The following is a 27,356-nucleotide window of genomic DNA, read 5'->3' as shown; positions in this document are numbered from 1 at the left end:
ATGGACCTCACTCTTCTGTGGGTACTTCTGCCACTGGTAACCACAGCCTGGGGCCAGTACGGGGACTACGGGTACCCATATCAGCAGTACCACGACTATAGTGATGATGGCTGGGTGAATCTGAACCGGCAAGGCTTCAGCTACCAGTGTCCCCATGGGCAAGTGGTGGTAGCCGTGAGGAGCATCTTCAGCAAGAAGGAAGGCTCTGACAGACAATGGAACTATGCCTGCATGCCCACACCCCAAAGCCTTGGGGAGCCCACAGAGTGCTGGTGGGAAGAAATCAATAGAGCTGGCATGGAATGGTAAGGAGCAGCCAGTGCACTTGGGATGGGAACATCTGTTCATGTCCTCCAGGGGGAAGTTTGTCCTCTAGGATTAGCATTACTCTTAGCCTGGGCATGTTCTAAACTTACTATTATTGCATGCTTTCATGGGCAGGGCTGCTACTAGGTAGATGACATTGTAAGGTGAAAACCAGGGCAGGCTATGCCCCTGGACGATGGACTTCTATGTGGTTGACTTCTTCAAAGGCCGTCTCTAGGCTTAGTGGGACCTGCAGGCTGGGTTTGCATCTGTAGAATGTTTATCAAACTGCAGAAAATTGAAATTCCTAATGGATCTTAGAGTAAGTGAGCATTGCTGTGGTATTGGACTGATGTTTTTATTTTGTAATGATTTACTGTTTCCCAAAGCTGTTATTCCAGAAGTCTGAGGAAAATAAACAGTTGGGTCCTCAACACCAGTAGTCTGAAAATGACTGATTTGGAGCAAGTGCTTGGGTAAAAGGGACTAAGAAATAGAAGCAAAGGGGCTTGAAGTCCAATAGCTCTCTGCTGTTTTGAGAAAGTAAAAGCTGTCAATTTTTAGTACTAAGATTTTTCTGTGTCTCTCTCCCTCTCCTCCCTTTCTCTTCCCCTCTCCTGTGATTTAAAGTTGCCTCTGTTGCCAGGATATAGTTCACCAAAGGGTTTTAGAGGTGCTCTCCTGCCTTCTGCCCTTTGCCTTAGTCAATGGAGTAGAATTGGTCCCAGCTTGTGCTTCTCTGTGTGACTGTCCCGGCACTGGTATTTAATCAGAAGCCAGTCTCCATAGCCCATGATGGCTAGTCATTCACAGCTGTCTGAATAGAGCTTTCAGAGCTTGGGGAGAGGGTGGAGATTGACCCTAGGAGAGTCAGACTGAGGGAGGAGGTACCTCAGCTGGAAGGCTGCCACCTCTTCTATCTCCTGAGCAAGACAACTGTGTGAGGGTCTCATTTATTGAGCGCTTCCTGGAGCATACATCACATCAAGCACTTAATACAATTATCTCATTTAATGCTTAAAACAAGCCTGTTACTCATGCTGTAGGTAGCCAAACTCCAGTTGAGGGGTAAGGTGGTTTCTCTCAGCTATTAAGACAAGCTTTGGGTCTAGGAAGTCTCCACTTTAAAGAACATATGCTGAGCTATAGCTTGGGCATCCAAGGGGCTGCTGTCTCCACCTCAGGTGGACTCAGAACCACACTCAAGCTACTTTGTCATCTTGGGAGCAGGTGGGATCTACATGACCCCAGCAGACGCCCAGGCTCGGTGAGGAAGTTGTCAGTTTGGGTCACTCCTGAGGAGAGGGCCCGTGGCCTGAGGAGACAGCAATTACACAAGCAGGTGAAGACGGAGGAACTGCAGAGACTGCCTGAGCAGGCTTTGTTAGGCCATTCCCATGCCTCCTTTCTGTCTCCGCCAAACAGATTTAATGATCCAAAACCCTTCAGACACATAGATGACTCAGAGACCAAGTTTATCTTGAGGACAGACTCGAGTGTCCCTTAGCAGCCCGGCTCATTGCCTGGCTTCAAGGGTGGAAATGACCTAGTTGCGACTATCTGTCCAATCCACCCACCCCAGGGGACCATCATGTAACCGGCCCTCTTTCTAACCCCCTTGTTGGCGCCGCAGAAGACCAGCGCTCAGTGAATATTGCTCAACCACTAACGGGAGAGCCCTGGGCTGAGTCAGAGCTGGGGTTTGGGTTCTGGTGCTAATGAGAAAACTCAGTGTGACCTTGGCCCCCACTTCAGCTGTCTCTCTGCTGCCTCCTTTGGAGGATGAACCCCCAGACTTTGTGATCCCAGCAGGTTCCACCAAGCAGCTGCTCACTGCAGAGTGTGCTGGGCCCTTGCTTACAGTCCCTTGATCCCTGTGTGCTGGGACCCAGCTGAGGAGAGAAGCCAAATGCTGTCTAGTTTGAAACGGGGCCATTTGCAGCTGCTTTGCCATGAACTCCTAAACTATTTGAAGAGAGGCAAAAAGCTTCCCCAAAACAAAAAAAGGAAAAAAAAAGGGAGCTGGGCGGTGGTGGTGCACGCCTTTAATCCCAGCACTCGAGAGGCAGAGGCAGGCGGATCTCTGTGAGTTCGAGGCCAGCCTGGGCTACCAAGCGAGATCCAGGAAAGGCGCAAAGCTACACAGAGAAATCCTGTTTCGAAAAAAACAAAACAAAACAAAAACAAACAAACAAACAAAAAAAGAAAGAGAAAGGAAAAGAAAAAGAAGAAAAACTGATTTTGTTTGTTTGTTTTGTTTTGTTTTTGCCTATGGGGAACTAGTGTGAAGCTGACAGGTGAGGCCTCTCTCCCCTCCTCTTCCTCTGCATTTTCGATGTTTGCAGTCTAAGATCTTTCCTTTCCTCCTTCCACACTCCATTGTCTGCTTTTCCCATCTCCACCAATCACAGGGCTAGAAAGTCATGAGCGTGGGAAACAGCTTCTTCGCCACGGGACCCAGCTGCACCAGAACTGGTACCCATTAGTCCCCAGGCATTTTCTCCTAGACGATTATGGCTTTGTGTTCAGACTCCAGGCTCAGTGAAAGATTTGGAAGGAAAGAGATTGCTCACAGGCTGGGGAGCAATTATATGCCGCCCCACCCCCACCCCCTGTTGGCTGCAGGCTGTTAATCTGTTCTGGGGAGGAGTTGGTGGTGACTTTTCTGCAATTTGGCTGTCTTATGCAAGTAAATTCGCTTTCAGGTTTATTTTAAGAGGCAGGAGGGACAAACAGAAACTTGTCAGTACACGGGATCTGCTGAAGAAAACTTGCTAATGGGGGGCCATCTTTGCAGGGTGCTGCTTTCAGAGCTGAGTGCTGCTACTCTTGGTGTCTATGCTGAAAGCCACTGCTTCGAATACGGCATCCTAAAGCAGGGTGCCTGTTTCCACCACTAAGATGTCCAGGAGGCCTTAGCTAGTCCCCTATGAGTACCTTTGCCTTGTAGGGGGTGGGGGAGTCAGGTCTGTTTTCAGGGGGTTCTTCTGACTTTGGTTAGCGTATACTGTGGGATACACAAGTCTTGAGTGGAGCAAGATGAAATGGGAAATTGTGTGAAGCTGAATTGTCTCATAGTGGAAGGTTCTCTAAGCAAGGATTCTTCCCACCTCTCAGCTGTATTGTCTCTTAGGTATTCAGTTCCTTCTGGGAGTGAGGGAGGGGAGAGAAGAGGGGAGAAATAAAAGGCATGATTTGTCTAGGAGAAGGGAATTAAAAAAAAAATCCGTCTAAGACAAGCATCTATCATTTCAACATCCTATTTCAGGGTAGTCAATAACAATTCAGTGAATACGGAATTTGGTGAAACTTATTTTGGGCAAACCAGGCTTATGTGCAGTCTGTATGTGAGGAAGACTGCCCTGTGTATTGTACCAATCTAATCCCTGTGCTTCAGAGAAGCTGCAAAGACGTTTTTAAAGCATCTGTTTTATTAGAGCTGAGTATTTGAATTAATTAATCAATGACAATCCCCATAACAGAAAGGAGACGGAAGGACAACTATCCCACAGAGCTATGGCAGCATCAATGCAAGTCTAATGCTAGATACAGTGGCCAGGGTCTTTGTTTGCCACAATCTGCAATGTGCTGTGCAGAGCAGAGCAATCGTCCCAGCTCATGATCCTTAGTGTTTCAAATGCACAGTGCTCACTTCCTTTGAACCAATGTCCTTCATTCTCTAGACCCCCAATATGCTCTGTTTTCTGAATATACTACTGCTAGATCTGTAATTCCTTATTATTTGTTTCCCTCATTAAAGCTTCGTGAACTTAGGAACTTTGTCTTATTCACTACTGTGTTTCCAGTGCCTAGAATAATGCTAGCACGTAGCAGACTCCCAGTAAATATATACTGAAAGACCAAGTCAGTCTAGTTGGCACTTAACGCAGCCTGAATCGCAGACAGTATCTCCACCACCCTCAATGTAGATTTTCCCCTGGGGAAAACTATTTTGCTTATGTCTTTGATTTCTGGTATTTCCAAATTTGTAAGACAGTGCCCAGCATTTCATTTTTGCTTACTGTATCCACCAACATGCAGGGTGGTCTTTTATAGTTCCCCAAGAATCTCTAAAACATGTATGGAGCATTGTTGACACACATTGTTACCACAAGATGAACTCATTGTTAGATTTATATTCTCCCATAATTTTGCTTCAGTAAACTAAACGAGTTCATAGTAAACTCTTTGTTCCAAAGGCATGAGAACTAAATGTTACATAATATCATGGTTTGAATCTTATGCCAATAAAAGGACATTAATGGGAAAACTGATGAAACCATAATAATTTCTAGAACTTAGGGTTATGCTAATGTCATTTCTCAGTATTTAGAAACATACTCGAGTTATTAGAGGTAGCAATGGAGAAGCTGGGTGAAGGACAGACATGAATCTTATGCCATCTTTAAATCTAAACTTATTTCAGAGTGAAAAGTTGAAAAATAAGAATTCAAGCTGGCTACTTGCTTAATGGGAAATTCAAATGCAAACAGAATGTAACAGTATCCAAGAACCCTAACACTGGAAAGGGTTATGGGGAGAATGTAGAGCCATCTTCTTACACCATGGTTAGAAATGAAAGCTCAGAATCAAATAACTGAAAAGTCAATGGAATCATCACACTAAGTAAAAGTTGGATGGCCCATGCCCTAACTTATGTTCTATTGGTGCTTGTAGCCTTTGCCATTTGTACATTCATTTGCCCATTCAGTGGTTGTTACTATAGAATTTGCTAGAATGTGAGAATATGAAGATTAATAACACAAATCTGTGCCCTTGAGTCACTCACAGTGCAATCTTATTTGGTATCCACAACAGTATCGGGAACATTCAGTGGAAACTGAAGCTCATTGAGACAAATCACACACAGTTGGAAAGTTATGAAACTGGGGTGGCGGGACACATGGCCTTTTGAAGTACATAATTCAGTCAGACTCTATGAATAGTAAATGTCCAACTTTAAGCACCTTGAGTACCCACCACAGTTGAATAGATAGATATTGAGGGGGCATTAGACCAACAGGCTAAGAAGTACACTAGTAACTGATAGTCATGAGCCCCCATAGTTACTTCTGTTTGCTGTCCTTGCATAGAAACTTTCAGGATAGAAGGACATCTCATGAAATAGGCTGGGTCTCTTCAGAGGCCCTTTGAGTAGTCTCTACTGATACTCTATAATGGGTCTTTCCTTCTGACAGGTCATTTTTGCTTACTACCCAGTAGACAGTCTAGCAGGCCTAAAACATGGAGTGAGACAGCAGAACTCATATCCAGGAACAATAGGAAGCAGCCAGACTATAGACAGCTAGGCATTATTTTAAAAGACCATGTCTGCATCATCATAGCAGGATGATAGGGTCTATTTACCTTCAAAAAAGCTTGCATTGTTACACTGGGAGGCAGCTGGACAAAGACTGTTTTAAATGAAATGTGTGATGGTTGCATCAATACATCACAAGAAAGGAAAACATCCATCTGAATTAGAAGTGTAAGACTTACTAGGGAAGCTGGGGGTGGTGGCGCACGCCTTTAATCCCAGCACTCGAGAGGCAGAGGCAGGCGGATCTCTGTGAGTTCAAGGCCAACCTGGGCTGCAGAGTGAGTTCCAGGAAAGGTGCAAAGCTACACAGAGAAACCCTGTCTCAAAAAACCAAAAAAAAAAAAAAAAAAAAAAAAAAAAAAAAAAAAAAGGCCTTACTAGGGAATGGAGGCTCAAACTGCCTCTTACTCTCTGGTTTCCACTCTCGGAGGCTGGTTGCATGTCTCCTTGAGGGAATTCAGCTCCAACTATTCCTCAGAGAGGCCCCCAAGGATTGTAAGTTAAAAGAATCCAGAAAGTCAAAGTTTTTTAGATTAATCAGCCTTATCCTCCACCTAAGTTTTTTAAATAATTTATTTACTTTTATCTTTTTAATGTTCATTGATGGTTATTTTGCCTGCATGTATGAAGTGGCAAACAGTTGTAAGCTGACATGTAGGTACTGGGAATTGAACCCAGCTCCTCTGAAGGAGCTGTCAATGCTCTTAACCGCAGAGCCATCTCTCCAGCCCCCTAGGTTTTGTCCCTACCCATTGCCTTGTCATTACTTTCCCAGGTCACGACCTCGCCACCCTGCCTAGTCTCCCCTTTCTCTGCTCCTTTGTCCTTTGGTCCCACTCTGCTTCTTGTTCACACTGTCTCCACCATCAGAGCATCTGTCTGTCAATACCAGTACCCTAAGAAGGAGACCAGACTGTGTTCAGAGCAGACTTTAATGACTACTTTTTGAAAGATTGAAAATTCTGTGGACTGTGTTTTAAATGGCTAATGGTAACCAAAGAATTATTCCGGGACAAACAGAATTAAAACCTAGAGCTTGCATCTGTGTTACAATTATCCACTTTAAGGAATGGAAAGAAATTTGGAAAAGTTGAGAAGGCTGCCGCACATGGTCCCTCCAGTGCAGGGAGTTGGCCACTGGTGTCTACTGTTCTTAGTCTCTCCCAGCCATGAGTCTGGAGACAGCTAACAGCCCTTAAAATACGTGTGTTGATGAGGTGGGACAAGACTAACACAAGCAGATTAAGTGATTCAAATCTTTGTGAGCACCACTGATGAACATGGCACTGCGGCCTCCCCTTCTATGTCCAACTCATTCCCATCTTCAACTCCCTGGGATCTCGGGTTTTCTACACATTTGACCAGGGGCTAGCAGAGATCGGAGGAAGAAAACTAAAACTCCACAGAGCATCTAAAAAGCAAAGGGAAGAACAGAAAAGCTGCACTCTCCGCCCCCCAACTCCGGCTCTTCTTCCTCTCTGACCATCCCAGAATGGATGAAGCTCACATACAAAAACCGGAAGTCCAGCTGAAGCACTGACAGGAACAGACGATGTAACTGCTGTGTTTGTTGGTTTCGTACTTCTTGGAAGGGAGCATGCATGGACGTTTCGGTATAAAGCAAGCCCAAGATGTAGGTCCTTTTCAGTTGGTTGCTAGCTTGGCCATGTTCCTTCAGGCACCACGTGTCCTCACTGTGATGTAAGGAGGTTCCATAGGTTCAGGTCAAGATGGGGAAGAGACTTCCTACCTGTAGATTCCTCGGGACAAGGCCTCCCACGTCCTCGTTATGTCTGTGTTACCCTTGCAGATGCAAAGGAAATTTTTCTTTGCTGCTAGGATGAAGGCCTTGAGATAAATCATTTCCAGAAAGGCCACTTTCCTCCAAACACATCTGTAAATGTTGTTGTCATGGAAAGAGTCATAGCCTTATGGCTTCCCTTCCAGAAAACTCCCAGTCTTAGGCAGAACAGAACTGATATTACTCTTGTTTTTGAAGCTGAAATTGATTCTGAAAGAGACAGTGAGAAAGAATGGGAGAAGCATCTCTGTAGCAGGGCATCAGGCCCTCCTGTGCCAGGGGAAAGTTTCCTTGGAGTCTGCTGAGGACTTGGGGCCAATGCTACAACTTATCAGGAAAGCTAGAGCCTTGGAGCAGACGCTCTATTCTGCAGACTGTTCAAAAGTGACATGCCTGTGCTCTGAAGCGCACCAGAGGCTTGCCATGTTATTGTTCCACTGTTTCTTTTTCTTGGTTGAGTTGCAATATGTTGAACAACACAGAACCTTCCAGCTCCCTCCCTCAGCCCTGTCAGTTGCCTTCACCTCTTCTCACTTGCCTTGTACCTGGGCCTGCAGTTCTGCAGCTGTGCCCGATGTTCACAGGAGTTGTGTTTTACAAGAAGCTATTGAAAAGGTGACCGAGAGTGTAAACAGTGCATGAGAGAATTGCACAAAATGATACTCGTTTTGTACCGTCATCCTCCAACAAGGCTGCACCTGAAACAAGATAAAAACCGGGAAATGAACCATTGCTCCAATTTCCATAGGAACAAGTTAGAGGGAGTTCCAGAGCCTTTCAAAGACTCAAATGATAACCCCTTAGGAGTTAAGTCTGCCTCTGATATCAGAAGACAGCTGGTCAGTCATGTGTTCATTCATTCTACCATCAAACATTTACTGGACAAGCCTCAGGCATTATGAGGAATACAGAATAAAGATTAAATGACCTTTTCCCACAAGGACTGCATTATCTACTTGGGTGATAAGAGATAATAGGACATCTCTGTACAGAGTGACCAAAGCGTCCAGTCTCAGTGAGCTTCATCCTAGGGGCCCAACAGCTCAGAAAATGTGTTTGATGCTTGATGGACATTCAAGAAGGGAGCTTCTCTCATAAAGTAGGTTCCTACTTGCTGTGTAGACTACACCAAAGAAGAGCAACAGTGAATGATTTATAAGCATTCAAACACCGGCATCCTTAGAATTTTCTATGCATTTTCTTATTTGGTTTTCAGAGGAATACAAGTATAAGCTATCTGGGGTCAGAGATGGATAGGCAGTGGTAGCACACACCTTTAATCCTAGCATTCAGAGACAGAAATACCTCTGGATCTCTGAGTTCAAGGCCACGTTAGAACAGGCCAGGTGACACACGCCTTTAATCCCAGAAATCCAGCCTTTAATTCCAGGGAGTGATGGCAGAAAGTAGAAAGATTATATAAGGTGTGAAGACCAAAAACTAGAAGCATTTTGGCTGGTTAAGCATTCAGGTTTTGGAGCAACACAGTTCAGCTGAGACCCATTTGGATGAGGACTCAGAAGCTTGCAGTCTGAGGAAACAAGACCAGCTAAGGAACTGGCGAAGTGAGGAAGTTGTGGCTTGTTCTGCTTCTCTGATCTTTCAGCATTCACCCCAATAACTGGCCTCAGGTTTGATTTTATTAATAAGATTCCTGCTACATAAGCTATCATTATGCTCACTTTACAGAGGGAAAAGCTAGGTCATTAGATGGCTTGACAACTGATCTAGACAACTCAGCTAACGATGGAGCACCACTCCAGAAGCACAGCCTATGATCACAATCACTCCGTTGTGCCCATCTTCACATTGTGAATGTACACCCCAACTAAGGTCCAGTTCCAGAAGGAACAATTCCACACCACCAAACTCTCAACAGGCCTGTACTACCAAACTCTGAAGACAATCTAGCTGATGTTGGGGAGGAGTACTGTTACTTGGTTACCTTTCTCCAAATGTTCTGGGGGCTGGAAGCATGTAGGGTGCAACTGCTCTTCACCGGGAAGCATGACTGAGGTGGCATGAGAAAGTGACAGCACTCTTCTCACAAGGTCATGGAGCTGGCTGTCAGCAGAGGGCCATAGGAGAACTTGGGAGACTTTGATTGCCTTCAGAACTGGGCCTTCCTGAGATAGGTTGGCTTATCTCCCTCCATTCATTTTATTTAAGGGAACCTACCACTGTGGGAACTCTTCCTTGTAGGAATGTGAGTACACAAAACACAATGGTGGATAACACCACACCCCAGGTGGGGAGTAAAAGGCTCTGCTTTGGAGGAACGTGGTTGCTTAATGATGACAAAACAGGAAATCACATAAAGCACCAGCGTGCTGTGCCTTCTCCCTTTGAAGGCCTTGGGGTTCGCCCATGACTCTTAGAGCTTATACTGGTTTCCTCATACCCATACTGATGTGGAACTGAGATGGTTAGACCCACCTAGAAGACACACAACGTTATTTTCCATCATACTATAGTATAGCAGTAGTAGTCCATGTTAAATATATAAGGCCAAAGTGGCAATACTCTCGAGGTAAAAAAGGCTTGATAATCAAAAACCATCAGTCTCAATTTACATATTGGATTTCATTATTGATCTTATACGAACTTCTTACCACTCTTGAGAACATGGTTGAGCAAGCATCTCGCCCACCTATCGATTCCTTTCTCATCAAAGTGTACAGAGTTGAAACAGAATAGTAATAAAGAATAAGTTGTTGAATGGATGAATGGATTAAAATGTGTACTTAAATATACATGTGCATGAATGCACGCATCAATGATAAATGAATGAAAAGGACAGATGAATGAGTTAATTTCCAGCAATAAGAAGAAAATGACACTTAGATGCCCCAACAAGGTCTTACTCAGTAGTCAGGACAGGGAACTCCTTACCCCCTTTTCAAGTCTGCCAGGCTTCAGACTATGTACCATCGGCCACTGCCTCCTGTTTCACATGACAGGAGAAAGATTGATGATCCAGGTACCTAGGAAACTGAAGGACACAGAAATAGCTGAAGACCTGGTTTGGAGAGGCTTGCACTGTGGTTTGAATATGTTCTGTAAAGTTCATGTATTGTAAGCTTAACCCCTGAATTCATGTGTGGATGACATTTGGAAGTATGTCCTTTGAAAGGTAATAGGAAACAGATCAGAATCCCATGATGGAATTAGTTGTTCCATAAGCAGGGGAAGAAAGAGCCAAACTGGCACATTGCTCTGTCTTGACCTGTGATGCCCTTCACCATGTTATGGTGCAGTAAACAGGTCCTCACCAGATGCCAACACCATGCTCTAGGACTTCCGCACTCTCACAACCATGAACTAAACAAAACAACACTCTTCCTCTGTTCATCAGTTACAACAACAGCAAACAGCATGGGGAAACTTACAAAGGATCGTGTTCTGCATAAGGGGAGGAAGCTCTGCAGCCAGGAAGAAAACACTCTCACCATTCCAGCAGAAAGTGCCAACCCTTCATGCAGTGTGTGATGAGGAGAAAGGGTAGGAAGAGGTCCAGAGATGGGACAGAGGAGGAACAGCCACACGTCACTGTTCTTCACTTAGGGAGACGCCTTAAAGATGAAAGGGTGGGTCCCAAGACTGGAACACAGGTAGACAAAGTGAAACGTCCCTCCAACTAAGGACCAGAGTGGAGGACTCACCCCACGGGAGGAATCAGGACTGATAGGACAGGAAAGGAGCCCTTGGAGGGATTTTGAACTCAGTTGGTCTGTGGATATTCTATGGGGAGGTTTTCCATGTCCCTGGCCCATCTGTAGGTCCTAGGGGTGGAATTCAGAGACCCACTTAGGAGGTGGTAGAAAGATTCCTGGGTATACAGAGAGAATGCTAACTATGATCCTAGACATCCTATTAGGTTCCCTGGACAGCCCTTGGGTCTATCTACACTGTGTGCTGTTGTAGGGAGGACATTGAAATGTTTATTTGAAGTTCAACAGTTCATCATAGTTCTTTGTGAGCTTTCTAGTTTAAATTCAAGTAAAATGACTTATAGCATCCTGAACTGTAAAATTCATAAATATCCTTTCATCTAACCATACATTTAAGGAGAGGCATCAGGAACAGGGTCTCCCAAACATCCTTCCTCTGAAATTTGCTGTGTCATTTAAGCCTTAACGGTGAGCACGTAATTTCTACCATACAACATCTATCCTTTGCATCAAATAGAATAACTTGCAGGGATGTGGATCAGTGAGAGAGCATGTGACTGTGTCAGGGGGCTCTGAGGAAGGGGTCTGCATCTATCAGTTCCCTTACACTCTCTTCTCTTCAGGTACCAGACTTGCTCCAACAATGGACTGGTAGCCGGGTTCCAGAGCCGCTACTTTGAGTCAGTGCTGGACCGGGAATGGCAATTTTACTGCTGTCGCTACAGCAAGAGATGTCCATATTCCTGCTGGTGAGTCTGGGAGCTAAACCTCATTCCTCATAGCTCCCGGGAGTGTGGGAGCCTACGATGATCTGGTCCTTCAAGATGTCACAAACCAGCGTGATAAACAGCAGTTAGAATATGTAAGAGAATGAATGGCTGAGAAAGACTATCAGACAGGAACCCTACAGGTTATCCTACCCAATGTTCCCATACCCCTCTTTTGCCATAAGAAAGAAACAGAACAATGCAGGAAGGCAGTGACTGGCCAGCATCACCCAGCAGCTGAAGGCTGCTGACTCCTGCCCATACCTTTTCCTTCTCCCATGCTGACATCACCTCACAGTCAAGTCTGTTTGGGACCCATATTCCAGCAGCACCTCCAGGAGTAGCCAAGTCTCTCCTGAGTCACAGTCCAATAGAGAATTAGAGACAGAAATCAAAACAACAAAGTGAGGCTGGTGTTTCCTGAGTCACCTGACAGCCACAGCCTGTGACGCCCTATTTCCTTATCTCCCCCTGGGCTGAAGCCAAGTGCTTCCCGACTTTGCTTCCAATTGCCAATGAGAGTCCATATACATTTGCTTACCCTGATAAGTCACACCCCATGTTAACAACACAACTTAGCCCAGATTCTTTGGTCCGTAAGCAATCCAGGTATTTCAACCTTCAACACTGGAAGCTTGCCTCACTGGAGATTTGTCTCTCTCCAGTCTGATGCTTGGGAGGACAGCCTTGTGGGTTTTGTTTGTTCTCTGTGATCACAGGGCTACTCTACAGATGCCCCAGAGGTACACGACGTCTCTAGAGACCCTCAAATCAGCACACTCTTCTTCTTGAACTAAAGACAGTAAATTAGCAGCTCCAAGTCAGCCAATGTCTGAAGCCGCACGATGGAGCAGAAATCTCTAGCTCCACTAAATTCCTTTGGTAAAGCATGTCTTACCCCATCACAGCAGGTGAGCAGGCATGCCAAAGGCTGCTGATTCAGCCAAGGCAGATCCGGAATTAAAGACTAAAGATCTGCATGCTATACCAGGCCCAAGGAATGCTGGGAAAGGCAAGGGGGATCTTTGGTTGCAGCCTCCATGCTACGTTTCACTGCAGTCTCTTTCCTCTGCTCCCCACTGTAACTGCCTTGTCCTTGGAAGGTCACTTTTACTTTTCCGGACACCTCAATGCACCATTGAAAATGATGGCAATGTTTATTTACTGTGTTTCAAAAACTGATAGAAACCAGTTTGCGATCTGGAAGGAAAACATAATTACCCAGTTTATGTAAACATGTATGAAGAATGCCAGGAGGTGTCAAACTCCCCAATGTGGGCATGTTTCTCAGCACCCCTGAAATGAGGGTTGAAATTCAAAGCACTGAAATATCTGTGAGGCTGTGGTGGGTCCTCACACTATCCTCACTCCAGAGGTGTGTTAGCCAAAGGGCAATCCAGATACCAGTTTGCAAAGAGGACTCAGGTTCTAAAGCAAAGAGGGAGAGTAGGGATGAACTAATTCCCCCTTCCTATCTGCCAAGAGAATGGCTCTTCCAACATTGCAATGAGCTGCCTTTGTAGCAAGGCATTCAAAGCCAGTTAAAAGGTGAATAATGTATCTAAATGAGCAAGCCAAAATAGTCATCAGCCTAGTGATGCATTTACCACATTAGCAAGATTTGTATTTTCTCAACCTCCGAAGGAATACATCATAGATAGTGTCAGTGTGTGGCCCAGGGGGTGTTTGAAGTGTTGGCCCAGATGAGTGTTTGCAGTGTGTAGCTGAGGGGGTAGGCATCCTCAGGCAGCTGGAGGCTTGGATGTAGGCAGCCCTGACTCTTCACAGATGTCTCTGGGACAACTCACTGTTACATTCTATTTATGTACGGATGCTTCTCTCTACCTAGACTTTGAGTACTTGGTATAAGAAAAAACATCGATCTTTGTATCTAGTGTCTGTCTAACACAGTGCTTGAATCTTGGTCTCTCTCTGTGTATCTCTCTGTCTCTGTCTCTGTATGTCTCTCGCTCTCATGTGTGTATGAGAGGGAGAAAGAGAGAGAGGGGCAGAGGCAGAGGCAGAGACAGGGAGAGGGAGAGAAAGAGAGGCAAGAGAGATTGGGCCTTGAACAGAAGTTTCTTATTTTCTTACAGTGCTGGGAATCCAGCATTCAAAGCAGGTGTTTCAGGATGGTGTCACAGTCCCAGTCATAAGTGGTTTCTTAATACCTGTCAACTGGGTGTGTGCAGTTAAGTGGTTCTGGAGGACATGCAGAGGAAGGTAATTTTTTGTTCAGAAAATAGGTTGTTGTTGTTTTTATCCCCACCCTCACACTTCTGCAGTACAAGCTCTGTGCTCATGAGATCTTTGTACTAATGCATGCAAAGCCTTTAAAAAGAATTTATACATGTTTTTCTTTCTTTCTTTCTTTCTTATTTATTTATTTGTATTTTATGTACATTGGTGTTTTGCCTGCATGTATGTCTGGTTGAGGGTATCGGATTCCTTGGAACTGGAGTTATAGACAGTTGTGAGCTGCCATCTGGGAGCTGGGAATTGAACCTAGGTGTACATATTTCTTTATGTGTGTGTTTGTGTGTAAATGAACATGTGTTCAAATGTATGTGCTCATGTGTGTGGATGCTAAAATATCTTCCTGGGATATAGCTCCTAAGGAGATATCACCTTGTTTTCTGAGAGACTGTCTCCCTGGGACTTGGGTTTTGCTGTATTTAGTCTAGACTGGCTGACCAGTGGGCATCAGGTGTCCTTCTATCTCAGACTGCCTAGTGCTGGGGTCACTGGTGTGAGCCACTCTGCTCAGATTTTGACATGGATGGTAGAGATGAAACTCAGATCCTCATGCTTGTGCGGTGAGCCATTTAACTGACCAATGTCTCTCCTCAGGTCCCAAAGCCTTTTCATGATGTCAGGTACATAGCCTCACGGACATTTGCTCAATGAATGAAGACTTCAGCCTACTCCCTAGTTGTATATACAGTGAGAGGGTTAAAGGAGATAACAGGAGCCTGTTATTGCACTGGCTATGATTACACAAAGCTGGCCTGTTTTAAAGCAGAGGCCCCTCCACTTTCCCAACTGCAGGAGAGGCCATCTAATGGGCCTTTCAAGGGCAGACCATGTCCAGAAACACCCAGGAAGGCCCAGTGTCCCTTGCAGAAAACAGAACATATGAAAGGAGGTGGATATGAAGAGGAGGAAGAGGGGTGCATTCAGTCACTCTTCCCCAGGAAGAGGAAGAGTGATCTGAGCCAGCCACATTTTCCACTACAGTGAGAGCCTGGGGTTTCTGCCAGGGTGAATGAGAGAGCCTGCAGTGTCTGGAGCAAGCCGGTCATAGCTGCTGCCTGGGGTCCTGGACAAACAGAACAACAGGGAACGGGCTGAGGGCCCAAGGCTTTCAGCCATCAGGCAGATAAACGCCTGAGCTTCAGTGGCTTTAGAAAATCTGACAACAGATGTTGAGGATGGATGGGGACAAGGCTGGGACAAAGAAGAAGGCATATAAAGCTCCCCTAACCCCAGGCTTCTCAGGTTTTCTGTATTGTGTGTCAACACGTTGAGCACTGATGCTTGAAGCTTACCCTGTTTACTGGGGTGCCAAGGCCTGATAAAGAGAAATCTTAGTGTACCAAATTCCACTATTGATCTAATGATGCCCCAGACTACTGTGTCATCTGGCTTGCTTCCCCACAAATATTACATGCCCATTTTCTCTTTAGAAATAACTCTCCAAATTCTCCTCAGATGCCGTCCATCACTTATAATACTAGGAATGTAATGACTGTGGAAAGGTATGTATAGGAACAGAGAGCCTTGGTTAATTAACCATGGTCAAAACGAGATGAGCAACTTTGCCTGAATTGGCAGAAACATTCAGGTTTCATAAAATTTACCCTCAAGCCTTGGTCTTCAGTGATCTTGCAGCCTGCACTTCTAACCCCCAGCTCCTCGTTCTCCCTCACCAGGCCCCAGGTCCAGATACATGACCACTGGTCAGAATCGCAGGGTAAGGAGAACATCCCAAGCCAGTTCTGAAGCAGACTCCACAAATGAGTGCTTCAACATGATTGGCTCTACCTCAGACAGCATAGTGTCAGACCTGGGAGTTCATACAGTGGCCTACAGAAGTGATACATCTCCCAAGAAGACCTCAGAGCAGTGGCTGGCTGAGCGTACACTAAATGCCATAGAACACAGCCTGTGACTCACTGTTCCAAGGGTGTCTAGACACTTCCGTGGGATCTTCAAATTGTCTGAGTCATGGTGTTATATTATACCTTTCTAAACTGAAGGAAGCCCCAAGGTCATAAATTCTCACTCCTTCAGCACCTCAGAGTCCTGCCTGACCCTCAATATAAAAGCTGTCAAAAGAATAACTGCATGCTGCAAGCCCTTAAGAGCAGTAATCACAGTGCCACTAACATTGACAGAGTGACTTTTTAATAGTTGACAAAACCTTTCTTTGCATTCAGTATTCTGCTTGATCCTTTTAACAGCCCTGCACAGTGAATTGACAACTGTGTTCTACCACCCGGCAGTGAAATGCTGGTGATCCCTGCATCGGAAACTGCTCTTACCTCACTTTCACTGACTTAAATTAAATGGCAGAACTAGACATGTGAAGGAATGGACCTTTCCTCCTACTTTGTTTTCATTGCTGTTTGTTTTAAAGATTTATTTCATTGTGTGTGTGTGTGTGTGTGTGTGTGTGTGTGTGTGTGTGTGTGTGTGCGCGCTTGTACTTGTGCATGCAAGTGTCCAGGCTCCCTCGGATGTGGAGTTCTAGGAGGTTGTAAGCCACCCTGTGTGTGTGGGCTCTTGGAATTGAACTTTGGTCATCTTTGAGAACAGTGGGTACTTGGAGTCACTGAGACATCTCTCTCCAGTCCCTGTGTGCTTGTTTGACCCAAGCTCTATGTATCCCTGGTTGGTCTGGAACTTACTTTGTAGATCAAGATTTCCTCGGCCAGGTGGTGGTAGCACACACCTTTAATCCCAGCACTCGGGAGGCAGAGGCAGGTGGATCTCTGTGAGTTCGAGGCCAGCCTGGGCTACAGAGTGAGTTCCAGGACAGGCTCCAAAGCTACAGAGAAACCCTGTCTCGAAAAAACAAAACAAAACAAAAAAAGTATTTCTGTAGACATTTCCAGCCTCAGTGTCCTGAGAACGCTGGAATCACAGGCATGCTCCACTACAGCCAGCTCCCTTTCTACTTTAAAAAGCTCTCTGCAGCACACATGTGAAGTTTGTCAAGTGAATGATGTCTCTGCACTTCCAAACATTTAGAGACTCAGAAATATCATCATGCTGAACTAGAGAAAAAAAAAAATCATCACCAACTCCCAGATGCGTGTGGGCTTTATTTGTTTGGTGGGAACCAAGTTACTGTTCTGATTTCAGCCTGAGAAGTGTCTCCTTGGATATCACAGCATCAGTGAAACCTGGCAAGAAAGTGGATTCCTGTTAGATGCAGACATGCCGTTACTAATCAGTCCCCACTGGACTGGTTGAATATATAAATGGAACACATATTTATTTAGATAGAAGAATCCAAATTCATAGTCCAGTGGTCTGCAAACAACAAACACATGTCACCAAAGAAGCCACAAGCCTTCAGAGACCTTCTGCATCCATCCCCTGTCCTCAAGCGGCTCCAGCTGCTGCAGGTCACATCCCAGTCAGTCTGCCAGCAGGGTGGGGACTATGCATCCTGGGAATGGAGGGTTTTAAACTGAGCAACTATTTTTTTTCTCTAAGTGATTCTTCTCTGGAACTCTGGCTGACTAATAGATTTGTTGAATGATCTATTTGGACAAGGTCACCTGTTTAAGTGACCTTTACGTTGCCTTTCAGCCTGGCTTCCTATGGCAATCAGACTCAGCATTCTCCAGCATGGCCTCCACCCATCCTGTGTCCAGGTCGTAAGGCAGAGAGTAGCTTTGGACATTTCTAGTTCACAACAACAAAATCCAGTTAAGGAGAGCATTTGTCTCCTCCCTTCCACTGTGAATGATCCAGGCAAAGAGAACATTAAACTCATGTCCTGCTGTTCAGATATTAACACAAGATGAGGTTTGTTGGCAAGACTATTCCTGTGATGCTGTGTTCAAGTCAGGAATGAGCTCAAAGGCCTTCCCTCCATCTGGGAGTCTGTCACTCCACCCTGATTGAATAGTCTCCTGCAGCACCTGGCCCAGATGAAAGGGGAAGTTTCCACACTGATTGCCCTGAGCAAGCTAGGAGCTATAATTGCAGAGGTGGAGGTAACCAGAGCTCGAGAAAACTAACCAGGACGTTACCTTTTAAATGAGTGCACACTGAGTTTGGATGTGCCTATTCTCCACTAACAAGCAGCTCCTCACACTCAGTCTGGCGGACCACAGCTCCTCTGAGCTTGAGCAAAATCAATTGTCCCTTTCATCAGCTACGGTCGCTGCCACAGTTACTGACCCCTGTTTATAACGTTGATGTCTATTTGGCTGCCTACACATCGGAGATGCCTCCCTCGTGTTCAGACTTCAAAGACAGACATTTCAGAGATGCGGCTGATTGTCTGAATATCAGTTCACCCAAGCTGTGAGCTACTTAGAACAAAGCAAACCTCTCAATTACAGAGAAGTCCACTTCCATCTACAGGACTCTAGAAGCCGCCATCACTTCTTCATTCATTTAAATGGTCCGTTACTGAAGGCGAATGGATATAACGTAACTACAATTAACAGATTTGGGAGAAGTTCCTAACAGTGATTGACTCTATTGCCTTATTTATTATATCTTCCCCGTGCTCATGGAGAAACTGAGGTACAGAAGTTGTAACTTTCTTTAAAGCAGTGAGCTTGATTCAAAGAGATCCAGCTACCACCATATCCCGTGTTATTTGTGTAGTGTAGTGCACAGCTAACCACCTCTCAACACAGGAAGAAAATAAGAACACAGATCAAGCACTAGGCAGATACAATAGATGATTGTGACGGGGAGAGGCTTATTTAGAGAGAGGGAGAAGTTGGAGGTGAAGCTGTCCTTGCTGATGTGCAGGCCAGGGTAGCCAGGAGATAATATGGCTGGTGACAGTCAACAGTAGTCAAAACGAATGTGACCGCTGACCAGCCCTGGGCTTAAAGCAAGAGCTGGAACACTTACAAAAGAGCAATTTGAAAAAAGCTCAGGGACTTTCCTCCCTTCTAATTTAAGTCACAGACATCCCGGGAACTATGCTTCCCTGTGTGGTGATACGTAGCTGAACTGTTTGAAATAGAAACCCCCAAATGCCACAGAGGATAGATATCATGAACATTTGATGTTCCTTGTCACAGCCCAAGTCCCCAGAATCCAGCCTGTCTACACAAAGGAGGACACTTTGGTGACGCAGAGGACCTGGCTTCTTTGCCAGCGTCTTTTTATTTTTATTGTTTACACAGAAGTCCATTCAGGTTTTATCATTTCTGTCTTTGCAAAAATAGTTGAAACAAGTTCTGATATAGCATGCATTAAGAGTGTTAGGGTACTAACAAAGTCATCTACCCTGGAGTATCTTCATTCCTTACTGTGTGCCTGGGAAAGCATTATGTAAGTGGCTTGATCATGAATGGACTGGGATATTTAAGAAAGTTCCCAGTGACTTGCCTGTCAGAAACTATCATCTGCTTTGATCTAAATGTAAAGTATAAACCAATCCTGACACATCAATCTAAACTTGTTGGGTGTCTCTATCCCTGTGAACACCAGCTCATAAAAGACGTGTATGGTGCCATGTACCAGTGATGCTTCAAAGAGATCTCCATGGCCGTCATCCTATGATGCAGTTAGCAAATGTTCATTGAGTCCAATTGCATCTGTTGACAATTTCAGTGACTGAAGTATCATGGATGCGAAAGTCCTATGTCAATCTTCCTTCAGTTCAAACTAATTTTCAGCTGCTCATAATTAAGACATCATTTAATTTCTCTCCATTCTGTTCATCCCTATCTGATGCAGGAAGTTGTACAAGGTGTAAGATATCAAGTTCTCTAAGCTTTGGAACATGAAGTGAGAAACTGTACCCCAATAGATACTTACTGAAAGTGGTAGGGAAAATGAGCATATGCCCAGTCATGTGGGTACACATGCATACACACACAATGCATATACACACATGCACATACACATGCATACACACAATGCATATACTCACATGCACACACACATGCATACACATACAATGCATATATACACATGCACACACACATGCATACACATACACATGATGATGTTTTTTTAACTGAAAGAGAGTAAGCATGGCCCCTTTTACTTTTAAAATAAACTCATTCCTTTAATATATTGTCCTCCCCTTCATCTTGCAAAGCCTCAGGCTTAATGGATCATTTCAGCTGGGCTAGGAATGTGTGGCAATGCTCTGTGTGAGAGACTTTGCCAAAAAGCTGTCTGAAACGACATAGTAATTCACAAGAAAGCTGAAACCACACTGAATCCTCTCCCACCTTCAAGAAAGCCAACCTCACATCCAAGAAAACATGATCATTCTGTTTCCTTCGGCCTCTTTTAACTTTCTGAAAAGTATGTAAACTTTGTCTTGGTTCTAGCTCTGTCAGCTTAAAGCCTTTTATCTGCCAGAAGAGCTGTTACCAGGGCTCCTTTTATTCATTAGGACATTGTGTGTGTATGTGTGATGTTGGTAAGAAAGAAATGAGCATATACCTATTGAACTAAAAATATGGACTCCTAGGCTGAATTACAACAGAAATTCTTGCTGTAGGTGGTGTTTGGAAGGTTCACAATCTACCAATGATTGAGTCCTTTTCTGCTTCCATATTTTCAGTTTCCACCCTCCTTCACCATTCCCCTAGTCCAAGATTCTGGAAGAAAGTAGGAATTTGATCTCCTGATTTTATGATGAAAATAAAACAAAACACAACTAAAAATCAAAGCCAAACCTAACTGGGACAAGATGGAAATATACCAGTGCTACACACCTCACCTTCTCTGGGAAATTCTAGAGATTTACTAGACAGCAGACTCTGCTACCATAGGAGAGGCTCCCTAGAAAAATCTGCCCACCTGAGCTGAAGACCCCTTCTGTTTCCGACACAGTGAATCATCCCTAGAGGAAGCATCAGGGAACTGTCTGTCCCTCTGGAACCCAAGATTTTTTTGGTGTTTATCTTAAATGCAAGTTTCTCTTTCCCACTTTATCCCAAATGTTTTTAACTATCCAAGTGATCTGAAGACAGAGCAGAGGGTCAATAGAAACAACATCCAACCAGTTTGGGCAATGAGGCGTAGCCTAATGCAACAATGCTGTAGCAGAAATAAAAATGCTTTGTCACTAAGTTTTATGCATTGTGTCCAAATGCTGCTTTTTAAAGTTCTAGAAGATGTTTTATGAAATGAGGGAAACACTCTCAAAATCCTTCTTACATTATGCATGTTCTCAACATCCCCCTCTTTCTTCAGGTAAACTGTCCTAGTTGTCACTGAAACCTTAGACCACAAGCCTGTGGGATCCAAATGAGGCCTGATTAGGTCCTTCTAGGAAGCACTTTGCTAGATTTTTTTGTTGTTGTTTTTGTTGTTAGACAAAAGATGTGTTGTTTCAGGGTCTCTTGACAAGCACAAAAGAGATTTGAAATTTTCCCTTCATGAACATATCAAGCAAGCATGCATGCTAGGACAGGCTTGGTATCTAAGATGGCCTAGTGATATATTTAAAAAAGACAAGGCACAGAATGGAGTGAGCCATGCAGGCAAAGGAATGACTAGGAAAAGCCCAAAGAGAGAATTTGGATTTCTAAGCCCCACTTACCTTGGGCTAACCTTGGCCCCGAGATACCTAACCTTGTAGACCTTCCCATCAGCCCTTCTAATTTGTAAATCGGGATATTGTGAAAATCCTTATAGTTTTAATAGAAAAGGCCATTAGACTGCAGAAAGGAAGATCTTCCTATCTTCAATACACAATGGCCTGGCAGACCCAAATCAAATAGGATTACTGACATTCACAAATTAGCTGTTTCCTCAGCATCCCTGGGGATACAGATGAAATCCAGGAGTGGTGGTGCATGTGTGTAATCTTGGCCCTTGGGAGGTAAAGGCAGAAATATCTGGAGTTGAAAGTTACCCTAGCTACATAGTAAGTTCAAGGACTGACTAGGCTACATGAGACCTGTCTCAAGAAAGACACTGGTGCCTTTTTAAACACTAAAGGACCTATTTTGATCTTGAAGAATCCCAGTGGCAAATCTTTATGAGAACCGGGGGGGGGGGGGTGTCTAAATTTGTCCTAGGATTGACTCAATCTTTGAGAATAAAAAGGAAGAATCAGAAAAGGGAGTGGAGGTGCTGATGCTGGCCGAGGAGGAGAATAATAGTAATTCCACACCTGCCTCTCATAATTATATCACACAGACTTTCACTAATTGCAGTGGAAATGTCTAAGACAGCTTTAATTTTCAATAGATCAGGAAACCGATGAAATTACTCTCCCAAGGTCATTTATTTATTCAGAAAATATTTGCATGGTAGCCAGAACTCTTTGAGCTGCCAGGGAAGCAATGGTGATGGGTAGAGCTGTACCTTTGTAAAGCTCACATTTTAAGAAATGTGTGTTAAACTATCACATAATATATACACATAATCAGTGCATACATATATTTGAATAAAGTTTCACACACACAAACTCTGTTGCAGGCAGTGCCCCACATGACCAGATACTTTCTGTTGCATCCTTTTTTACACCCATCTATCAGTTATTTTTCTCTTTGCTATAATAAAATAAATAACTAAAGCAACTTAAGGAGGGAAAGGTTTGCTCTTTGCTCACAGTGCCAGGGTACAGTCCATCATGGCGGAGAAGTCATGGCATCTGGAGGTGGAGGCAGCTCCAGACTGTATCTAGTATTCAGCAAAGAGTGATGAATACTGATGTCCGCTTGCTTTCACTGTTTTATTTAGTTCAAGACTCCAGCCCATGGAATGGCACTGTCTACATTTAGGGTGGCTCTTCCTACCCAATTAACCCAATCTAGAAAATTCCCTTGCAGACAAGACCAGAGGTTTGTCTCCATTGTGACTCTAGACTCTTTCAAGCTGACAATCAATATAAACTATTAGAGAGCTAGTCATAATCAGTTCAATTGATTTTATGATCCAATAATGAGTCATGATCCAATTTGAAACAGGCTGCCTTGAAGAGAATGGAGCTAATTCAGCATGTCTTCAAAGACTGGGAGTCTTCTGCATGTGTTTCAGTTATATTTGCTGTTGTTTCATGTGCTTGGTGTACAGTTCAATGGCTAGGGAAAGGAAGGTGAGAAATGGAAGACATCTCTCATTTGGGCTTGACAGAAACCATCTAACTCTAGTTCAGATTGCCTAAGATCTTTCCCCTCCTTCATGTTAGCATTCTGTTTGCTCCAACCCTTTGCTCTCTCCACACAGGCTGACAACAGAATATCCAGGCCACTATGGGGAAGAAATGGACATGATTTCCTATAACTATGACTACTACATCCGAGGAGCAACAACCACTTTCTCTGCAGTGGAAAGGTAAGGAGGGGTCACCCTTTCCAGTACACTCCCGGTTAGAGCTGTGTGGATTCCTTCCTTGCTGGGATCCTGACCGTGGGTATTTTTACCAACTGACCTCCATGTGGTAGTGTCCTACTTAGTCAAGGATTAACTGTGGGTTTGGTTAGGTAGCGGGAGCCTGAGAAGTGAGAGTCCTTAGGAACCTGCTGCACTAGGCAGTGTGACCTTTCCAAGGAGGACACATACCAGCCTACTGCACAGCAGAGTCCCAAACTTGATATCACCATGCCTTCTTCTGAGCAATTCCTCACTCAACTTCAGAAAGCATTTGACATGTCAAGAACAGGTTGGAAAGATGGAAAGAGTATTCACTGTCAAATTGGACCCTCTTAGTCCTGTGCCTCTGTGAGTTCCCCACTTAGAACTGTAGGAAGGGAGAGAGAAGCAGAGGAGGAGATTGACAAGGAAGAATACATAAAATCCATTCTCATGGTATGTTCAGTCTGCTGGAACACAACACCTGAGACTGGACAATTTATAAAAACCAGAAATCTATTGCTCACAGTTCCAGAGGCCAGGAAATTCAGGATCAAGGAAGGAGCAGATATGTGATGAGGAACACTCTTTGCTTCAAGATGGAACCTCTCACTGGTCTCCACACAGCAAGGGACAAAGGATAAGACAGCTGCACTGAACCTATTACCAAGGAGATAATACCTTTGACAAGGGTAGCATCTTTTTGACATAATCAGCCCCCACAACCCTTACCTCTTAGTGCCACTTAGTGCTATGACTACATTGGACTTTAGTTTCCAGCACACAGATGTTGTGACAGACATTAATGTGCAGACCATGTGATCAAACTAATTACATCCAGAAATGAAAAAGGAGTATGTCATCCCATGATGAAGGCAGAATCTTTAATGAAAAGATTTGAGTAACTTAAGGAGAAAAACAGCACCGGCCCACCCACCACCCACCTCCACCCCCGCACTGCCCACCCCTTATACCCACCCCCACCCCCTTCTCCCATTAATCCTTTGTGGTCCTCTCCCAAATACATCAAAACAATAAGAAAACAAGGTTCAAAATTCCTGTAGACATGATCTTCATGTGGACCTTGTGGTTAGTTCTCTGTCCATACATGAGAAAGCATGGAGAAATTCAGACGATAAGAGATGATGTGACTACTTTTAATCAGGTGATAATAATGTCACACAAAAATGAATTCCAGGATGATCACCCACTTGGGTTTTGCAAACCAAATAAAACTGACAGCAAAGTCTCATTAGCTAACAGACTGAACAATCCGAGTGCCATTTATCTCTTGTGAATATGTTTTCCCAAGAAGTTGCATCTCACTTAACTACTGTTAACTTATTTAATATGGGATACAATTTTTTAAAGTTATAAAATAGCTCTGGAAAAGCACAAACAAAGTTCCAGGCTCCACAAACAAAGATTCTTGTTTTCCCACAGGAGAACGCCTCAGTTTTCATAGGGAACTTGTTTTTGTTTGAGATAGGATTTTAACTTACTTAGTTACCCATTTTCTTAAAGCTACAGTTTAAAAGAGGAATAGTACTTCAGATAAACTCATGCCACCGAGGAGAAACAATTGAGTGGTGTGCCACACAGCAGAATATTTAAGAAGAGAGAGAAACACCCACAGACTCAAAGTGCATGGAATTCTAATACCGCTGAGCAGTACAATGGCTGCCGAGCTCAGGACACAGTCCCAGTGTCCAGTGCTCCCGAAGATTCCCTAAGCTAAAGGGGAAATTGGTTCTGAGTTTTCTGGTTAAAAATATAACAGGAAATGAAATCAATAATGAATGACTATCACCCCAAATTGGTGTGAAATAAATAATTTTTGGCAGTTGAAACGGCCAGTTCTTGCTGGCTTGGGAATGATTAGTTACATAAATTGGGTAGGAGTCACTGAAGACCCAGAGACAGGCTGTCTCTGGATTGTTTTCAAATGAGTCCCTCCTCCTCCCAGATGAAATGAAATGAGCATGCCCATGTAATTTTGCTGTAGTCACCAACATTCAGTGGTTGAAGATGCAGAGTTTTTGTTTCTTCATTGAAACAATGTTGAAGATGGTATGCCCGCCCTCAACCCCACTGGACAAATTCCGTCAGAACAGGGTCTTCCCTTCCATATGCAGCTCACTCATGGAAGTCTCCTCCTGGAATAGTTTCTCATCCTGGGGTGAGATAATTCTTTGTTTGTCCTATGAGTCTCAGTGCTGGGCCAACCCACTAAGTGTCACTGGTAGATACCTTCAGTGTGATAAGTAAAACTCTTTGCAGTCATTGCCAAATATACCATGGGAGTCACTTAGCCCCTAGTAGAAAGGTACTATTGGGAGGGAAAACAGAACCTGGTTGGACCCCTTGATTCTTTTCTAAATTTCTCTTAGCATCCATTAACTGCCCCTTAAATGAGCAACACAAATGTCCAGCTCTGAGGTCTTTCTTATCTTCTTCATGCATAGATACTCCCTTCTTAGCTGTGATAATTAAATTCTCCTGGAAAACACACACTGCACCAGCTTGCTAATCATTTAAAGCAAGCCAGATCCTCTATGGATGATTTTACAAGAACAAATATCAATGCACAGCTCATTCCCCCAGGCCCTCAAAGATATGCTGGAGAATGCTATCCCCAATGACTCTGCATAGACAAGCTGGAAAAAACAGACTCAGAATTAGGAAGCTGGCCTTGGGCTATTTGCTTACCATCCCCATCCTCCACCTAGATTAGCATGGTCATCCCCACACACTACCCACTCAGAAGCTAGACACAGGTACTGTCAGCCATTGTGTTTAGAATTAGAAAGAAGCCTGGCAGACTGGAAGGAGAGAAGGAGAAAGGCATGTGCTTTGGAAGAAATTGCTTGGCTGACTATGGATAAAGTAGATCCACACTTTACTGGGATTATTGGGATTATGCAAAGAGCATGACAGCTGTGTCCTCTGGTGGCATTACAGGCCCCTGGCAATGGCATCAGAGTGATATAAGAAAAAGACCAAGGTTGGAGGCCAGCACACTTGAGATCTGATGCCATCATCTATCACTTACAATACTGTAAAGCAAGACTTACTCCACTGAGCCATTTCTTCACAAAACAATGAGTCACTGTGGGGATTATTGAGAGTACAAGTCATCTCGGAGCATCTAGTGCGGGGCTGAGCACACTGGAGCTAGTAGGGGTTCCACAACAACAACAGTTGCTGTCATTGTTAAATAGTATCAGACCACAGGAGTGCTGTGCCTTGTAGATATTCCCTACATTTCTATTAAGTGGTTGAAAAAGAACACGGCACTAAGCTTAGCAAACACATATATCCACACCATATTTTACAAAACTAAGCGGTTCTATGCCCTCTCAAAGCCATCCCACCACTTACATAGGCCGATCCCTTTCCAATAGGCAAGAATAGCAGGTATTTTCTTTCTCACTCTGTGTCTTGAGTTATCCCCACTCACCTTACATGTGGTTTCAAAGGGGAAACACACAGAGCATATCCTGGATCCCAGCACATGGAGAGTACTGGGGAGAAAGAAAGTGTTGGCAGGGAAATCTTTTTAGAAGGAAGATTCTTCACAATGAAATGGAGATGATGCTAATAAATGCATTTACTCTGAGCCATGAACTCGTAAATCCTGGAGGCACCTTGGAGTTTCATCCATGGAGAACTGACCTCCAACCATGAATAAGAGCCTCTCTATGGTCTGTAGCCAGCAAGGGCCATCTAACCTTACAGACCCATTGGTTCTCTGGAGACTTTATTGCTAAGTCTTCTGAAAACGGTGTGAGGAATCCCCGCAGCTCTGAAATCCTGCCAAAGCCCTCCACTGCTTTTCCCAGCAGCAGTGCCTCTTCCTGTTTCACTGACATTTCGTCTTCTGGCTTTCCTCCCACAGGGATCGCCAATGGAAGTTCATAATGTGCCGGATGACTGATTATGACTGCGAATTTGCAAATGTTTAG

The 27,356-nt window shown here is 44.3% G+C and overlaps 1 protein-coding gene across 1 annotated transcript; it reads left to right on the top strand.

The window, feature by feature from the left end:
* Positions 1 to 27,356, top strand: Dpt (dermatopontin). The gene is made up of 4 exons (XM_036201845.1): positions 1 to 305; positions 11,722 to 11,847; positions 23,266 to 23,373; positions 27,290 to 27,356. Exons 1-4 carry the CDS (start codon positions 1 to 3, stop codon positions 27,354 to 27,356), a joined length of 606 nt encoding a protein of 201 aa, XP_036057738.1.

This window comes from Onychomys torridus, chromosome 11, assembly GCF_903995425.1.
Source record: "Onychomys torridus chromosome 11, mOncTor1.1, whole genome shotgun sequence".
Classification (NCBI taxonomy): Eukaryota; Metazoa; Chordata; class Mammalia; order Rodentia; family Cricetidae; genus Onychomys; species Onychomys torridus.
Note: the sequence above shows the minus strand (reverse complement) of the source record. Positions and strands in the feature narration are given on the sequence as shown.